Below are 18,581 nucleotides of genomic sequence, written 5' to 3'. Positions count from 1 at the left end.
ACTCATCCCTATTTGCTATGTCCCAGCATCCCCAGGTGCTTGAGCACAAGCTCCCCCATCACCCTCCTCCCCTCCCACTCTGTCCTCTCGGAGGAAGCAGAGTCTGTGTCCAGCTCTGGAACAGTTCCCAGGAGGCACTCATCATACTCTTCCCCTAATTAACTCCTTGCCCCTCCTGGGTTTCAGCCCAGATATTCCTTCTTCAGAGTCCTTGAAAAATGCTTCTCCATAGCACCTAATAATTGTAATTGCATAGTTAATTGCATAATTAGTCGTTTAATGCCTTTTTTTTTTTTTTTTTTTTTTTTTTTTTTTTTTTTGCTAGGAGGGAAATGCAAGGAGCTCCTTTGTACATACTAGGTGCTCAACAAATGTGCTGGCTGGGAGAACAGCTAGTAGGGGCATTTCATGAGCCCACCCCAGGGCGGTCGGCCCCTCCTACATGATGCCAGGAGTGATGACAGACATATAGGCAGGAGAGCTTTGTCCACCTGTCCCCCCACACCAGGCTTAGAGCAGAGCCATGTACTCTCTGAGAAACCTGACCCACTCTTTGCTCTTGTCCTCCAGGCACGAGTGGGCTCAGACTCTGAAATCCCATCCTGCTCTCACTCATGCTAATAATACACTGGCCTTACTAATAATAATTATGCTGAGTCTTTTTTAAAAGGGCATTTCAGTCAGGGCCTGATATCCCTAACTGAGCATCTGGTGACAAAGTGACCCAGGGAGACATAGCAGAGGAAGGAGGAGGCAGAACTGCCTGAAAAATTATTTGAATGGCAGAGCATGGGATAGATTTGAATTATTTCTCCCTCAACTTAATTAATGCTACAGGAGAATTTCCAAGAGACTAGGACTCGGTTATCCTGGCTGCAATTAAAGGCTCTTCCCCTCTTTCCCTTGCTTTTCTTCATTCCTCTTCACTTTCTCATCCACCCAAGAGATAGCCTGTTACCCAAGCTCAATGATTGAAAGAAAAGAGAGAAATCATAATTTGAAAATGGACTCATGAGGGAAGCCCTGGATCAGAAAGGGAAGGAAAGTATGATTTATATGTAAAAACTACCAGGAAGTGTGGGGAGAAATAAAGCTGGACCAGGGGTCGCTGGGGAAGCCAGGGAACCTTTCCCATTCTGAAGGCTGGAGGTCCTAGAGTGAGCGAAACCTCACAGGCAGAGGGCTCAACCTGCTCAGCAGCAACTTTTTGAAGTGGACCTGCCAAATACTGACTGAGGGGCCTTCTTCTGAAGCTTGCAGGAAGAATTGTCTTTGAGATAATTTCCTACTTTCTTTGCACCTTTCAAGTACTAAGTACATTATAAGAAAAAAAAGAAGTCTAAAAACAGTTCAATAGTAGTTGAACTCACTTCTCAGTGGTAATGAAAGGAAGAAGCCCAGCCATTACCCTGTACTGACTCAAGGCTTGTGCCTGCATGTGTCTGTCTCTGGGAAGCCTGTGTGTGTGTGTGTGTGTGTGTGTATTTCTCTGTGTCCCTGACTATGCTTTGTGTGTCTGTGTATACTGCACTGTACACATGCATGTGTTCTGTGTGTATTGCCGATGACAACTACTTACTAGAGGCCCTGGAAAAAGTTCACAGAGTCTTCTTGTCCGCAGAAGTCCCCTGAACCAGTTTGTCCCCCATGCCTAGGGCCGTACCTAGCATTGCTGGTGGAACAGGAAGTCCGGGCAGCCTGGATGGGAGATACCTGTGCTGCCAGCTCTGCCCTTGGTCCCCTGCTCTTTCAGGGAACACAGTGCAGCTCTGCTGCTCCTCTCCCATGGGGTCTCTGACTGTAACACCCACTTCTCCCATGCAGGTCGGGCTCAGGCCCAGGCATAAGGAAGGGGAAGGGCTCCTAAGGCTGATACTTTGACCCCCTTGATTTTTTTCTTTGTGGATCCTCTTCTTTGGAAGACTCCCAAGAGAGTTCACTGGAGAGAAAAGAACTCTGCATCCCAGACATGGGTTACCCCCATAGGCACCCTGAAAGACCTTTTCTTAAGGCTTATTTACTTACAAAACATGAGGACTAAACAAATGTGATGCAAGAAACCCTCTCTGAGTTCAAACTCCAGTTTACTGTACATCTAGTTCACAGATAACTGAGATAATGAAAATGACTGAGGTGTTCCTTTGCACGTTTTTGATGCTATGGCGTAGAAAAACCTCAAGACTGAGGGTGTCCCCAGCACAGAGTCCACACCCATATCTGCCTCCAGGTCTTGTACCCTCCCCATCTGCTCAGGAAGAGGTGAGGCTGGGCTAGAGGCACAGGAGCTCCAGGCCATGCAGAGCATGCTGCCCACGTATGGCCTGGGACCCTCATACACCCTGGGCTTGGGGAACAGAGGGGTTCTCAGGTGACAGGAACTGTACTTTCTTTTTCTGCTTGACAGGATAGGGACTCAGTGTCAGACTTACTTTGATATTTGAAAAATATGGTAATTGATATTTTCTCTCCACAAAAATTTGTGAAGTAGATATATGCCCCCAATATAGTTTCAAGGCAGTAGTTCTCCAAGTGCGGTCCAGGACGAGTCATAGCAGCATTATCAGGGTGTTTGTGTGAAATGCACATTCCTGGGCCCCGCCTCAGACCTATGGGGCAGAACCTTAGGGGTGGGGCTTAGAAGTCAGCACTTTCACAAGCCTTCTAGGGCTTTCTGTGCACAGGGAAGTGTGAGAACCACAGTTCCAATGGACACAATTGTCCAAATTGCCTTTTCACCTGCTTTTTCCTGAAGTTTTCTTTAAAATTCTTTCATGACAGTCCTGCCATGAGGGCCCTCAACTTTCCTTTGTGAATATCAGCTTGTCCTGGGCTTCTGGAGGCTTTCTGCTTTGTTGTTTACTGTTCTGGAGTGACCAGAAATAGGCAAAGTGAGAGGATCTTTTTCACCAGTTAGCCTTGAAAGTGTGTACCTATGTGTGTCTCGCCTCGGTGGGGTGTGCATTCGGAGAACCTGGAGAGCACGTGTGGCAGCATCCGCAATGATCACAGCCTCACATGATCACTTGAGCTACAAACAGGGCAAGGCCTACACTGGGACTTTTTCTACTTTATCACATGAGGTTCACAAATTCCCACAAATCCTATTTTATGGATGAGGACACTGAAGGCCACATCTATAGAGCCTAGTTTGAATTCAAGTCCTACATTCTTCCTACCATTTTCAAAGAAGCATCTTGCCACACCAGAGTGGGAGAGAGTTCTAGAGAGGATCTTTTTACCACCTTCCCAGTCTTACATGGCTAAAGACAGGGCCCCAATGGACAGCATACTATCATGGAATAAAGGTCAAATTTTTTTGTGAAAGGAAAAGCCCTGCAGATGTCAGTGTGGATGATTTTGGCTACAGTGGCTGCTCTTTCCCGGAAATAAAGGGAGGATGGAAGCTGAAGCTTAGGCAGTTCATGGGAATACTGCCTCCATGGTGACCTGGAATGACTGAAATTCAACCCATGGGAGCAGAGCTTCTGCAGAGAATATAAGGGCCATGCCTGATTTCCCCCAACAAGCTCTGGATGAGCCATGGGGCCAGGCGCTCACAGAGATCACGCCTGGGGAGAGGCTGCCCCGTGATCCACAGGGAGGATGGACTACCATGCTCAGTGCCCCAGGGAGCAGTGCAGAAAATGAATCTTACTCAGATGGGTCAAGTTCTAGAGGAAGTGGAACAGCTGAGCTGTCCCTGAGCGGGTTCAAGCAGTCAATGTGGAAAATGAGGGACTGCAACGGGCAGCTTAGCCTGTCAGGAAGAGCTGGTGAAAGGACCAAGGTCAAGGAAGGACAAGGGCGCAGCCAGCAAATTGCCTGAGAAAATGGCTTCTGCTTTCCACAAGGAGGGGCAAATGCCAAAGAAACAGCTCTGTCTGAGGTTCACAGAGGGAGCAGAGAAGGGCAGAGAAGGTTAGCAGACATTAGAAGAAAGAAAGCAAGGAGCAGGAGGAACTGGCAGACTTGGAAAGAAGGGAGTTAAGAAGCTGCAGAAACACAGGATGGGGAGGAGCCTGGGGCAAGAGGGGAGAGGATGGAACAGTGGGAGGAGCAAAGCGGTCAAAGTGCCTTAAAGGTGGAGTGCAGTTTATGATAAAATCTGGAGGCCTGCAGGGAGCAGGGCTAAGGTAAGGGATAGAGCAAGGCTGGAGACTTCTCTGGGACAGCGTGGGGCCTGAAGGACAGCAAAGTTAACACTACTTTTGCAGAAAGAACCTGGCTGAATACTAACAAAGGAAGATTTTGCTCACGGAGGGACTGGATGGGGCCTCTTTCTACTGATCAGAAGAGAAGGCAAACCATGCTGGAGCAGAGCTTGGATTTAACCAGCTTTCTGGAAAGCTGCCATCTAGAGAAGCTTTATGGGATCCATTTGGGGCTCTGTCCACCAATGTGACCAGGCAAAGGGTGAATTTCACGTTCGTAAATGTGTATGTGAGACCCTAATATAGAGTTCATTAAAGATGTGTTGCCTTTCCTAGTATGTGTGTGCCTGATTTTTCCTCTTGATAACAGGAGACAGGACCAGTGATAAGCAGGTGTGACCTGTGCAGTCAAAGGTTGAGAACTGGTCTGTGATACAAACATAGTGTTATGGGCTGAATGCTCTTGTCCTCCCCAAATTTATATGCTGAATCCCTAACCCCCAGTGTGATAGTATTTGGAAGTAGGACCTTTAGGACGTAATTAGGTTTAGATGAATGAGGTCCTGAGGATGAAATCCCCATGATGGATTAGTGTCCTGGTAGGAAGAGGAGAGACCAGAGCCCTCTTTCTCTCCCTGCCATGTGAGGACACAGTGAGGAGGTGGCCATCTGTAAGCCACTAAGAAGGTTCTCACTGGAAACTAAATCTGTCAGCACCATGAACTTGGACATTTCAGGCTCCATAATTGTGAGAAGTAAATCTGCTGTTTAAGCTCCCCAGTCTTTGATATTCTGTTATAGACACATGGGCATGTTAATTTGAACACCTATAACAGTATTCAGAAATATACCTGCCAAAAAGAAAGTTGTATACAGCTTACAGGTGTTAGAGCCGCCCCCCACCACCGCCTCCCCAGCTCATGTATCTGTCCATCTTACAGGGTGGGAATGTTAGAAGCACTTCAGACCTGCTCCCCAGTTTAGTGGGTTTATTCCAATCACAAGAAAGCACAAAAAACAACTTTTAGCTGTTCATTGTTCCAGGAGCCTGGTGGGAAGGAAATGCTCCGGAGCTATAAAGAGCAATTTAAAACGGAGAAAAGAGACCTGGGCAGAATGAGAGATGAAGCCTGAAAGCCTAAGAAAGACTAGAAAACTTTCATAGCTATTAATGATACTTTTGCTTATTATGTAAACCAAGAGGTACTAGAAGGTGATGGTGCTAAAAAAAAAACAAAACCGAAAACAAAACAAAACTGCATGAAATAGGGGTATTAAAATGGAGTAGAGTGGTCTTAAGAACTGTTTTATGAAACTGTTGATTAAGGATAATAAGCTGAGGTTCCACTTTTGGTTGGAGGAGTGTGCTTTGAACAAGTTCTTCAGCAAATAATAAAATATTATACAAGAGAAGAGAAAAAAGAAGAAAAAAAAAGAGAGGAAAGAAAATAAAGGAAAAACTACCTGAGGATTCTAGAAACTGAACAGCAAGAGATCAGTTTTACCATTTGCAGTTTTTCCCAAAGGGGCCATTTCTCCAAGTCTGACCCTTGGCTAAAACTCTAATTTAAGAAAACCACCCTCTTTCTGGCTGGAGGAACCAAGAGGAGTCCAGGATAATTAGGGCTGCTAGAGAGTTGGGGAAGAATCCTTGGAAACAAGAGAACCAGGGAAAGGGAATCCCATATTATAGGTATAAACTTTCCCAAATTCTCTGGCTGATCCTCGAACCAAGCTTGTATCAGACAGACTAAAAACCACAGGAACTAAAATACGAACTGCTGCCCACTGCAGACAGGACACAGTCTGCCCGCGGAGTCTAACCAACCAAGTTAACTTCCTGCTAAATCAAAAACGTCAACACTATTGATCAGTGTTAACAGCCTATAGTCTCTACATCATGACATGCATAATGTACATAATCCAAAACTACTAGACATAAAGAACCAGGGAAATGTGATCTACTTTAATAGGAAAAAAAGATGCCAACCCAGGATTTTAAAGCAGCTATTATGCGCAATGAGATAAACAAAGGTATGCCCATGATGAATAAAAAAATAAGGCATCTCAGCTGAGAACTTGAAAGTATAAAATAAAAATTAATAAGAAATTGTAGAGCCAAAAAAAATGTCACTAGAGGGACTTTTCTTTTTCTTTTTTTCTTTTTTTTTTTTTTGTATAACAGAATGACAAATGAAATAATTAGTGAACTTAAAGGTAGACCTGAGAAAGAGAAAAAATTGGGGAAAATAATAAACAGAGGCATAGGAACCTGTGGGACAAGTTCTACATATAGGTAATTGTAGCCTCAGAAGAGGAAAAGGGACCAGAAATAATATATGAAGAATTGTGGCTGAGAAATTCCCAAATAATAGTGAGACATAAATTTTCAGATTTAAGAAGATTAGATGATCTCAAACAAGATAACCTTGGCAGGGGAGGGGGAGAGAGGGGGAAGTATGTCCAGGAACATCATAGTCAAGCTAAAAACCAAAGATAATGAGAAATCTTGAAAGCTACTGGAGGAAAATCATAGTACATGTACAGCAGAACAATGATTCAAATAATTGTGGGACTTCTTACCAGAGAAGAAGTCTGTAGAAACCAAGACAACCAGAAGACAATGAAACAATGTCTTTAAAGTGCTGAGAGCAAAAAATCCCATTAACCTGGAATTATATAGCCAGCAAAAAATTTCTCTCAGGAATGAATGCAAAATGTAGATGCTTCTCTGATAAAAGAAAACTAAAAGAATTTAATGCCAGAAGGCCTGCATTACAAGAAATGCTAAAAAGAAATTCTGCAGACTGAAGGAATGATTACCAGAGGGAGGTTTGGATCATCAGAAATGAAGGAAGGGCAAGAGAAATGGAAACTATTTTGAGTGAATACAAAACATTTCCTCTTAATATCTTAAAGGTACATATGACTGTTTAAAGGAAAAATTGTTAAGATTGTATGGTGGTGCTTTTAATGTAGGTAGATGTAATATATACAATTATAATGGGAAGGGCAGCAGACAGCAGGGTGGTAAATGGACCTATATGTTTTGATTATGTTGTTGTTTCTGCATTTTACGTAATATGGTAGGTACAATATTAACCCTGAGTAAACTTGTAAAAAGTTTAAAAAAATATTTATATATGTAGGTTCTAGAGTAACCATGAAAAAAAGTAAAGATAGAGCTGAAAAACCGATAGATAGATGAAAGTTAATAACTCACCCACATCTGCCTGAAAATGGGATGGGGGGAGATGCAATCTCACCTGGCCTCTGTGAGAATCACCCAAAGGCCAGCAGAGTCAGTTGGCAAAGATATCAGCTGACGTGGACTCTAAAGACAATACTTTGCTGGGCCTTTGGGAGAAAAAGGGAAAAAAAATCTAGGATATTACAAATGCCCAAAGTTGGGCAGGGCATCCATCACACTGTGGGAGCAGAGAGGGAGCCATGGCGCCCTGAGCACTGGACTCAAAGTCTGGAGACCCGGATGGAAGGACCAAAGCTGCACTGACTAGCTAAGGGACCTCGAGGAACTCGTTTAACCACTCTGGGCCTCGGGTCCCTCGTTTGTGAAGTGAAGGGGTAGGATTTAAAGTAAACTCTTGGTAATTGCTTCTCTGGAGGAAAGGAACAATTGGACTTCCATGCCCCCTCCCTTTGTATTGGTAAATGTTAAGCTCCCACGCTCAGAACGAGGCCCTTTGCCCACTCTACTCCCTCCCAAGTCATTACTTTTATACCCACTGTTTTAGTTCCTGTCTTTATGCCAATGACTCCTAAATATATATCTTCATATGGACTTTCCCCTGCTTCAAAGACATATATTTATCAGCTCTATTTAGATAGCCTACCAACACATAAAAATCAAAATGTTCTAAATAAGTCTTTCAAAATGTTACAGGAATTAAAACCGCCTGGGAAATTTTGGTAGCAATGCAACAGCCCAGACCTTGCTCTATTTCAATGAGTCTATGTGCTTCTTATTAGATCTCCAGGTATATCTGACACCCATCAAAGTTTGAGAAACACGTTCTAAACTAAACCTACAATCCATTCCCAACCCTTCTATACCTCCAAGCAGTTCCTTGGTGCCCTCAACCATGCAGAGGCCCAGGTCAGACCCTGGGTATCACCCTCGGACCTCCATCACCTTCACCTCTAAGCATCATTGACCATGAAGTCCTTTTCATGTTACTTCCCTGATCTCTGTGAGTTCCATTTACCCACATTGTCCCATAGCTTCCTGACACCTCTTCTTGTTTCTACTGTTGCCTCTCTCTCCCACATGTCCTCCAAACTGCAGCCAGGGTAAATGTTTATACCATATACAAGTTTTAAAGATTTTATTTATTTATTTTTAGAGAAGAGAAGGTAGGGAGAAAGAGAGGGAGAGAAATATCAATGTGTGGTTGCCTCTCACGCACGCCCTACTGGGGACCTGGCCTGCAACCCAGGCATGTGCCCTACGCTGGGAATAGAACTGGTGATACTTTGGTTCACAGGCTGGCGCTTAGTCCACTGAGCCACACCAGCTAGAGCCATATATAAGTTTTAAAGATAGTTTATATATACATATACATATACACATACACACATGGGTTTATGTGTGTGAGTGTGTGTATGTAAATATGTGTGTGTGTGTGTGTGTGTGTGTGTATAGGGAGAGAGAGAGAGAGTTTCAAATTTCTAAAAATGTTGCAAGAGTACCACAAACAATGTCCATACACTCTCTGCCCAGATAACTCATTCCAACTCTCAACTATTGTCCCAGAAATGCCCGCTTAATCCTTGGTTAGTTATCATACCTCCCTTATCCCCTTCAATCTGGAACAAATGCACAGTCTCCTTGACTTCCATAACCTTGGAATTTTTAAAAATCATAGGCCAGATGTTTAATAGAATGTACCTCAGTTTTAGTTAATCTGATATTTCCTCATGATGGAACCCAGGGTATAACATCTTGAACAGAGTATCTCAAATGTTATGTTCTTTTCATTGCACCTTGGCAAGTGCTATACTCAATGTTTACTTGTCCTGTTATTGCTGGTGTGAACTTTATTCACTTGATTCAGATGGTGTTGCCAAGTTTCTTTGTAAAGTTACTTTCTCCCCTTTTGTAATAAATATTTTTGGGAGAAAATACTACATAAAATCCTGTTTGTTTTCTGAATTTCACCCTAAGTTTTAGCATCCATTGATATATCTTAATTTAATCTGATGGTCACTAAACAGTGATTTTCCAATAGTATCATTTTTTCCAGTATTGAGAAAGCTTTCTCTTTTCTTTATTTATTTATTCATTTATATTCATATTAGTATGGAAGACATAGTTCCTATCTTATTCAATAGGTTATAAACTTTTACTATCATTATATATTTTGAAGCTCAAATGACCCCATGTTTGGACATTAGGAGGCCCCCCAAGCTGCGTACTGTTCTTTTGGTATGCCCCCATTATTCTTTGAGGACTTTCTTACTTTCTGGAATAAAAAGATTTGCCAGCTCATTTTTTTCTTTCTCTGCCAGTCCCTACAAAAGGCCATCTCTCTAATGAGTCTTGGCTGCTTTTAGTGTAAAAGAATATATAGAATCGAAGATCTGAGTGCCAGGTGTACTCTTTGCCACACGGGTGTCATTGCTTTGAGGCATTCTCATCCTATATTTATTTCTCTCTCTTTTCATATGTTGAAAACCACAAGTTCATACCAATACCTCCAATTCCAATTCAGCACCATACAATTCATTCTAGGTTTCATGCTTTCGATATGTGTGCTCCAATGTATTTCTCCATGTCCCTGAGTATAGCTGATTTTCCAGTTGGTGCCCTCAACCATGCAGAGGCCCAGGTCAGACCTTGGATATCACCCTCAGACCTCCATCACCTTCACCTCTAAGCATCATTTATTATGAAGTCCTTTTCATGTTACTCCCTTGATCTCTGTGAGCTCCCCGACTGTCCCATAGCTTCCTGACACCTCTTCTTGTTTCTAATGTGCTGAGCTGCCAGCCCCGTCACACAGAGGTCTCGGTCCGTACTAGGGCTTGCCTCCCTTTCTCAGAACATCTACTTTGATGGGGCTTGCTAAATCATTTTTGGTGAGGGGGGAAAAAAAACAAAACAACCCAGAAGTAGGAAGCCAAGAAAGTAGTTTTTGTTTTGTTTTTAAAGAAGGCAGGGGAAAAAGATTGGAAGAAAAAGGCGAGAAACGCCAGGTTTTTCTCCTAAAATGAAAGCCCATCCCCTTTGGGCTGTGTCCGCACCTGTGTGTGCATGCACACACACCTACTGGGACCTTACATGGCTTCCCATTGGGCTAAGGCTGTAATTTTCAGCACAGGGGTCTTGGAGGCTCTGCACGATGAAACTGCTGCTGACCACCTCGGTTTCACTTTCCCTCTCTTCTCCAAATGTCAAGTAAAAGGGTTTTCTCTCAGCTGATCTAAAAGTCCATTTTCCTTCTTGCCACAGGTTCTTGGTACATGCTGCTTATGTCTCTGAGTGCCCTAACCCACCCCATTCACTTGGGTGACATTGTTAAAGTCTCTGCTGCAGCACCCTCTTTGCCTCTGGATGCCCTCCTTCATTCCCCTAGATATAGTCTGACTATTTTGTTATTTATTGTTTTATTCACACTCTCACAGAACACACTGTTTCTTAGCTCACCTCGTAATCATGAGCTTATTTGTATATATGTCTGTTTAATATGTTATTTCCTCATTAAATTGTGCTGTGAGGATAGTAACTATGTCCCCCTTTGATCATGAGTGTGCCCCTAGCTGTGGCTCAGGATTGGTACATAGTAGATGCTCAATAAATATTTTTCTCATGTAAATAATTTGTATTTTTTAGAAAGAAATTGTTTACTCAGCAAGCATGATAATTTTATCTATTTTAAATAAAAGGCTAACCATGGAGGAATAATATGATACATATGGGGAGGCAGGTGCACATATGGCTGTGAAAGCTCTTAGACTAAGGGGTTTATAAGCTTCATCATTTAGAAGAAACGCAAAAATCATAACATATGATCCAAATAATGTGTATATGAAAATAATGTGGGGATTTTTTTAACCTAATAAAAATTTTAATATAAAGCATATATGAATTGCATATTTGGCTCACATCATTACACAGGTGACTCAGGGTCATTAAAATGTTAGTTTTTCCGAAGTTAGAATAGAATTTCATTTAAAGTCCAAATGTTAGTGTATATGTATGTGTACATGTTTTGAAACTGGACAAAGTGATTTTAAATTGTACTTGAAACAAAATGTATTTGAGAAGAGCCAAGAAAGTTTTTTTTTGAAGAACGAAGGATAGTAAAACTCTTGCTAAAATTATTAAAATCAGAACAAAACAGATTGTGAAACTCTTGCTGAAGTTAATAATCAGAATAATATGGTTGGGCACAAGAATCAATAAATAGATCAATGGAGAAGAATTAAAAATCAAGACATAGTTCATATAACAAACTTATATGACCTAGATGACATGTGATTCAATAAAAAATTGAGAATGTATTTAATATGTGGTACCAGCATAATTATCAATTCATCTGTAAAAAATCAGGGTAATATTTGTCCTAATAAATATTCAAAAAAGAAATTTTAGACTAGCTCTTGTATCTGTCGACAAGAGAATGGATAAATAAGCAATGTAATACTACAATAAATAGAAATGAACTGGTGCTACACACAGTATGAAAGGGTGTCACGGACAGAATGCTGTTAAAGCAGCCAGACACAAAGCACATACGTAGTGTGATTCCACTTAAGTGAAGTTCTAGAATTGGCAGAACGAACCTCAGGTTGAAACAAAAACCAGAACAGTGGTTGTCTCTGGGTATGGGGTGGGGATGGGAAGTGACTGGGGAGGGACAGGAGGAGACTTCCCCGTGTGAATGCAGTATTCTGTATCTTGATGGAAGTTTGGGTTACTGATCTGTATGCATTTGTTGAAACTCTAAATGTACACTTAATATTCATGCATTTTTGTATATGCAAATTTTACCTTAAATGAAAAAACTATAAACAAATACTTTACTTAAAGACATATATGGGGAAGTGTTTAGGGGCGATATGTACTGATGTCTGCAACTTATCTGGAAATGCACCAACAAAGTAGAGTGGAATGATAAATGGGCAGTAATTCTAAAATCTGGTTGGTGGGAAATGGCTGTCCTCTGTAAAATTCTATCAAGTTTTCTGCATGCTTGAAATTTTTCAAAATAAAATCTTGGGAAAAATAAATTTCAGGAATATTAAATATTTAAATACAGAACACCCTCCCCTCCCCAATAGTACAGGAAGCTTTAAAAAGCATTTTATAACCTTGGAGTGAAGAGAACTTTTAAAACAAAGCAGAAAATCCAAAAATATATAGAGGAAAAATATAGACCTTTTTGACTATATGAATATTAACCACTTTTGGAAGCCAAGGACATCATAAGAAATATCAAACAACTAACAGGTGGAGGGGGGACTGATTGTATCATATATGGCAGACAAAGGATTAACACCCCTAATATAAAAAGGCTTATAAATTTCTAAAACACCAGCAAATAACCCTGGCCATGTAGCTCAGTTGGTTAGTGCATCATCCTCATACATCAAGATTGCAGGTTCAATCCTCAGTCAAGGCACATACAAGGATCAACCAATGAATGCATAAACAAGTGAAACAACAAACTGACCTTCCTTTCTCTCCTTTCCTCTTTCTCTCTAAAATCAATAATTAAAAAATAGCAAATAACCTAATGGAAAAACAGATAAAAACATGTATAGTTAATTAACAGAAAAAGAAATAGTAGTGTGGGTAATTGTGTGAAAAGATATTAATATCTTCAGCAGTCAGGTGAAAATGCAAATTAAAGTGAGCCGTCAGTTTTCATCTTTGGACTGGCAAATTGTTAAAACTGATTCCCTCCAGTGCTGGTGAAGATGCTGGAAGACAGGCACTGTACACTCCTGGTGGAGTGTGAATGTTTGAAAACACAGGACACAGAATAATAGGTATAGTATGATTCCATTTTTATAAAATCAAAATTTTCAAATTTTTGAACAAAGAGAAAAATGTAAAAGGAGATATCTAAGCATTAAAATGGATACTTCAGGACAGGGGTTGGTAAACAAATTATAGCCTGAGTGACAAATCTGGCTGGTCACCTGGCTCTTTACAACTTAAGAGCTAAGAATGGTGTTTTTACTGTTTTAAAGGGTTATACTTTAAACAGTTAGGTTATTTTCTGCATAATAGCCTCATTTTGCCTCTTAGCCAGCAAAGCTTAAAATATTTACTCTCTGGCCTTTTAGCTTACCGACCTGTTTCATGGTAATTTAGATTCTTAGGTCCTCTTCCTTTTCCTCTTATTTCTCTGTATTGTTTTCATTTTTATAATAATAATAACTTGGCAAGTTTAAATAACACAGCTAGTTTGGTAGGTGGATGCTGTTGGGATTGGACATAAGGAGATGCAAGGAAACCAGGGGGACTAGTTGGAAGATACTGTAACAGTCCAGGTGAAAGAGAATGGTACCTTGGAGGAGGGTGGGAGGAGAAAGGTGAAAAAAAAGGCACAGATATTACAAGAACCTATAGGAGCTGCTGAGGGATTGGGCATGAATGATGAGGCATACAGAAACCAAGGCTGACTCCTAGGTTTCAGTCATTGGTTGTGGTGTAACTACTGAGATGGAGAGAGTGGAGAAGGGAAATTGGAGCATAAATCAAGTGCTCTATTTTGGACCTGCGCACATTAACTAGGCAGTTAGACAGAGATGATTAGCCTTAGATGTGGAGTAGAGGTGGAGCAGGCAAAACAAATTTCAGAGTACTCTTCATGTAGCTAGCACTTAAAGCTATCTGGAAGCAATGGAAAAGAAGAGAGGAGAAGGGAACCAAGTGTCTACCTAGTGACATAGTGCCAACTCAACTAGAGCCTGTTTCCTGTTGACAGAAGTCTCTGATGTTACCGTCCAACTATTTGGATTCCCTGAAGTCATTTGTTCCAAATGTCCTCTTCTCATTGGCCAAGAAACACCATGGCTTCAGAATAGATACTGAATCTTCCTCACAGCCTATGCCTAAATGTTTGCCTGGACAGCCAGCTGCTATTTTTTTTCTCCTGGATAGATGGTTCTCCCACTACCTGCCATCCACCCCCTACTGCGTAGAGAATGAGTTTGGGTCCCAGTGCCTCTGAGTATGACCCTGCCCTGGGTCCACAGACATGTGCAGCCACCTTTTCCTTATGCCATGCCTTTACCTGAGAATACCAAGGACTCACCAAGGAGCTAGTGTAGGTGGGATCTGAAGTGTCATCCTGGAGGTAGCGGGAAAGGCCAAAGTCAGACACCTTGCAGACCAGGTTACTGTTGACCAGAATGTTTCTAGCAGCCAGGTCCCGGTGCACGTAGTTCATCTCGGCCAGGTACTTCATGCCAGCGGCAATGCCCCTGAGCATCCCCACCAGCTGGATCACCGTGAACTGTCCATCATTTTGCTGTAATAAGACACAAGGGGCATCAGGATCAAGATGAGCTTCAATGGTTAAACAAAAGCCGAAGTGCCACAGCCCTGCTGCTTGTCAGCCTCCCAGCGCTGGTCGGGCGCTTGCTGCTCCCTCCCTCCCCCACTTCTGTCCTCATCCCTCTCCTAGAATGCACTGCTCTCTTCCCCTTGCCAAGCCCTGTCAATTTCTTCTCCAAATTACATTGCAAACCCATCCACTCCTCTCCATCTCCACTGCCACCACTCTAACCAAGTCATTGTCATCCATCACCTGTAACAGCCACCGTACACCGTGCATGCATTCTCTACCCTGTAGCTAGAGCCATCTTTGTAAGACATAAATCAGGGCATGTCACTCTCTGGCTTAAAGCTCTCTAATAGCCTCCCATTGTGTTAAGGTGAAGCTCCAAACTCCTTAGCATGGCCCACAAGGCCCCCATGGGATCAGCTAGTGCCTCACCTTCTGCCAGTGTATCCCTCATGCCTGTGTTAAAGCCAAAATGGCTACTGACCTTTCAATCTTTTTCTAAGCCAGGCTCTTCCTGCTTTAGGTCCCTTACACATGCCATTCCCTCTGTCCTTCCTCCACAATCAACACCTACCTGCCTTTCAGGTTTGTCCAGAGAGGATGTCTCTGTAACAAGTCCCCTTCCTCAAATACATTTAGTACTTTCTTACTCTCTTTCAGTGTATACTCTATTTTTCTTCTTAGCAAATGTCACAGCTTTTAGTTTGTGTGTGTGTGTGTGTGTGTGTATGTGTGTCTATCTTTGCTGTTTGACTCTAAGCAATCTGAGCATAAGAACCTTCCCTCTTGTGGGCCCTGCTGTATTCCTAGTGCTGAGAGCTTTAATATAATAGGTAGAAGAGGCCCAATAAACATCTGCTGAATGAATGACTGGTACATTACTCCCTGTTTCCAGAATTAAGGGTTAAGGTATCTCCCTTGGGTACTACCAGGCTCTCACCCTGACACTGGGGTAACCATGCCAACCTCATAGGGATTGGGGAGGGGTGGAAGAGTACCCACAGTGTCTGGAACGTGGACTCTCCTAGTAAATGGGAACTGTTGCTGCTCTTCCTCATGCTAACCTTCAGTTCTGTCCTCTCTCTGGTCATCAGTGGGATCAGTTTCTTGGGCGGATGCCTTCCTCAATGGTTAGATAACACCTCTTCTGTGAGGGAATCTGTGCCATCTTCCTGTCTCCCCAAAGCCCCTGGGTCTTAGCTCTGCACAGACTGGTTAAATAAGTGAACCCTGGACCACATTGCTAAGAATATATTTTCCCATCTAGTCCAGCCACAGCTGCTCCCCAAAGGACAATGAGTTGTATTATGTAAGTAGAGTGTGGGTCAGGCAGTGAAATGCTTGGACTGGGGAAGAGGAGGGAGGAGGCAGACCCCCAGCGTCCAGTTTAGTAACACAAGCCCTGAGCAAGGCAGTCACCCTCTCTGCCCCAGTGCCCTTGTGTGAAACGCAGGAAGTATAAACAGTGTGAGGAGCTCCCATTTGTGGAGTATCGACTGTATGTGAGGTGGTACAAGGCACTCACAAGCATTACCTTGCTTAAATGTGTGTGGAACACATCATTCACACCCTTGCTCTTGCAAAAGCATTTTCTATGCAAAAATAAGTACGGAAAAATAAAAGAGCTCTTATAAAACTACATTGTTTATTAGAGGAAACCTCAACAATCAAAAAGTCTAACAAGGCCAGCATGAATTGTTGAAGACTTCCTCATGCAAGACGGCAAGCCTGGGTCTATCTTCACCAGGGTTATGCCCCCTGATCAGCTGAAGGACTGGAGCAAACTGACACTCCCCCCACTTCTTCCTGAGACCCCTGCCAGAGGAGGACCTCCTGGCATCAGCATCCCCCACATTCCAGGCTGTTTTTAACTCAAACCTTAACGACCTGTCCAGAATGCTTCTTCCACAGTATTTCCTTCTAACCAACTCCAAAAGAAAGTGCAGAGCTGCTTTTTGGAAACTGGGATTGTTTTTTTCAGCACATAGTGCCCATCTATGAGAGCTGGATGTGCTGTGAGAGATGCAAATTTTCCTTCTTACTAACGAACTTCAGTCACACCTTCTCAAGAAGTTAGCCAGGTTAGCACCGTTCCTTTTTGCTAAGTAGTCTCTGGGGATCTGCATCCTCAGAAAGCTCTCACGTGACTTCTGTCTATTAGAAACTATATTCTCACTTAGCCTGAACTCACGGAGTCCTACGTTTTCAATTCAGGTTGTTACTTCCTCTCCATGCGTGTAGACCACAGTGCCATTGAAAACGAATGTCTCACTAAAGAAGCCAACTTGTATATAGATGTTGGGGGAGGCCCTGGTGATAGTGGTAAACAGTTTTGAGAAGAGCAATACTGAAAGCATGTGCAGTAATTTGCCTATGTTTCTACATATGTCATTTAAATCTTCATAGGCCTGCTTTATTATCTCATTTGTTTTAAAATTTAGATTAGTCATCCTGAGAGTTTCTGGGGCCAACAGGGGCCAATAAATAGCTAAAATTCCAGGTTTTATAGCTAGACAGACCCAGGTTGGACCCAGGGCCTGCCACTCATTAGCTGTATGCTCTTGGTTAAGTCATTTAACCTGCACAGCATGATCGCCACATCTGTCAAATAGGAACATAGTGCCCATAGTGTCCATTCTTGATAGGATTTTGGTGAGGTTAAATGAATTGTTACATGTAAAAGGGCTTAGCTCAGTGTCCAGTGAACACTAATACAGCAGCAATGGTTGCTGGTATTATCAGTAAGGCCACAATGTCACACAAATCAGCTCTCTCATGTACCTGGAGTACCTGGTGAAAGAGACTGAGGGCACCTGGGGCCAGGACTGTGTGTTCTAGGTGTGTGTAGGAGACATCCTAGAACCATTGTCCTTGGAGAACCTAGTTCACAGGCCATTCTGAGCTCACCAGGTTGGCATGTAATAGCTCCCCCCTCCAACTGTAGTAGCATATGCTTGGAAACTAATGATGCAAGCCTGAAGTTTGGATCAAATAATTAATAAACACTGACTTCTTCCTCTACTTGACTTGTGAATAGCAAGTCATACTTCACTAATATGTTCTAATCCTTAAAATTGGTTCTGTGAAAAGTAGGTAATAGTATATTGTTTTTATAGAGAAGATACATTAAGTCCAGAAAGTTTAAATGATCATCATTCAGTCCCTCTGTGTGATTTCGGCTTATAACAAGATTCTAAGTCCAGAACAGAAAATTACGTCTCTACTGACATTCCATCTCTGATCAATTGGTAATGGCTGTCTCAAATGCTGGGCGGAGAATAAAGCTGTGTATAAGCTTCATAGGAAAAGAAGGCATGATTGATTAACAATGTCTACTATGGCCAGGGAAATAGAAAGTAGAGATATTTGTACCACATATACACTATACTTATCTGACTGTTTTAACTCCAGTGCCTTTTCCATTGGAATATGTTGACTTTGTGAAGGCTTATATATTTTTCCTTAGGATCTGCAGGGCAATCGCATACCATGATAAGACAGGATCATGCCTGTTGAGTTCATAATCTTAGTTGAAATTTAAAGATATAAGCATATGAAGATTTTTTGGCATGTTCAACTGTTTTGTGTTCATTTCATTGGTATAACTTCCCAGGAAGAACTTCCAGGGATATGAACATCAGCATATAAAAATAAACAAGATTAAAAAAAGAGAGATTTCTTAGGGACTTTGGGAAAAGATCTGCCATGCTGAGCACATGGTAAAAACACAGCCCACAGAAGAAATACAGCCTAGGTGAAGTGATTTAAACTTTCTTCCCTTCATGAAGTGCTTTCTGCTGAAATTGCTTTTCTTCAAATTCACTGAAGCTACTTGCTGGCCCTTTTATTAGACAGGAAGGATTTAGGTATTTCAACTTTCATTGACAAA

General features: G+C 42.2%; 1 protein-coding gene across 1 annotated transcript in view; it reads right to left on the bottom strand.

The window, feature by feature from the left end:
• Positions 1-18,581, bottom strand: part of EPHB1 (EPH receptor B1) — a 419,047-nt gene that overhangs the window by 32,560 nt on the left and 367,906 nt on the right. The window contains exon 12 of the mRNA XM_054595535.1: positions 14,441-14,656. Within this exon, the coding sequence (XP_054451510.1) occupies positions 14,441-14,656 (216 nt within the window). The remainder of the gene's footprint in view (positions 1-14,440; positions 14,657-18,581) is intronic.

This window comes from Pteronotus mesoamericanus, unplaced genomic scaffold (genome assembly GCF_021234165.1).
Source record: "Pteronotus mesoamericanus isolate MK-2021 breed Mesoamerican mustached bat unplaced genomic scaffold, CSHL_Meso_final scaffold_54, whole genome shotgun sequence".
Taxonomy (NCBI): Eukaryota; Metazoa; Chordata; class Mammalia; order Chiroptera; family Mormoopidae; genus Pteronotus; species Pteronotus mesoamericanus.
This window is presented reverse-complemented; position numbering and strand designations above follow the sequence as displayed.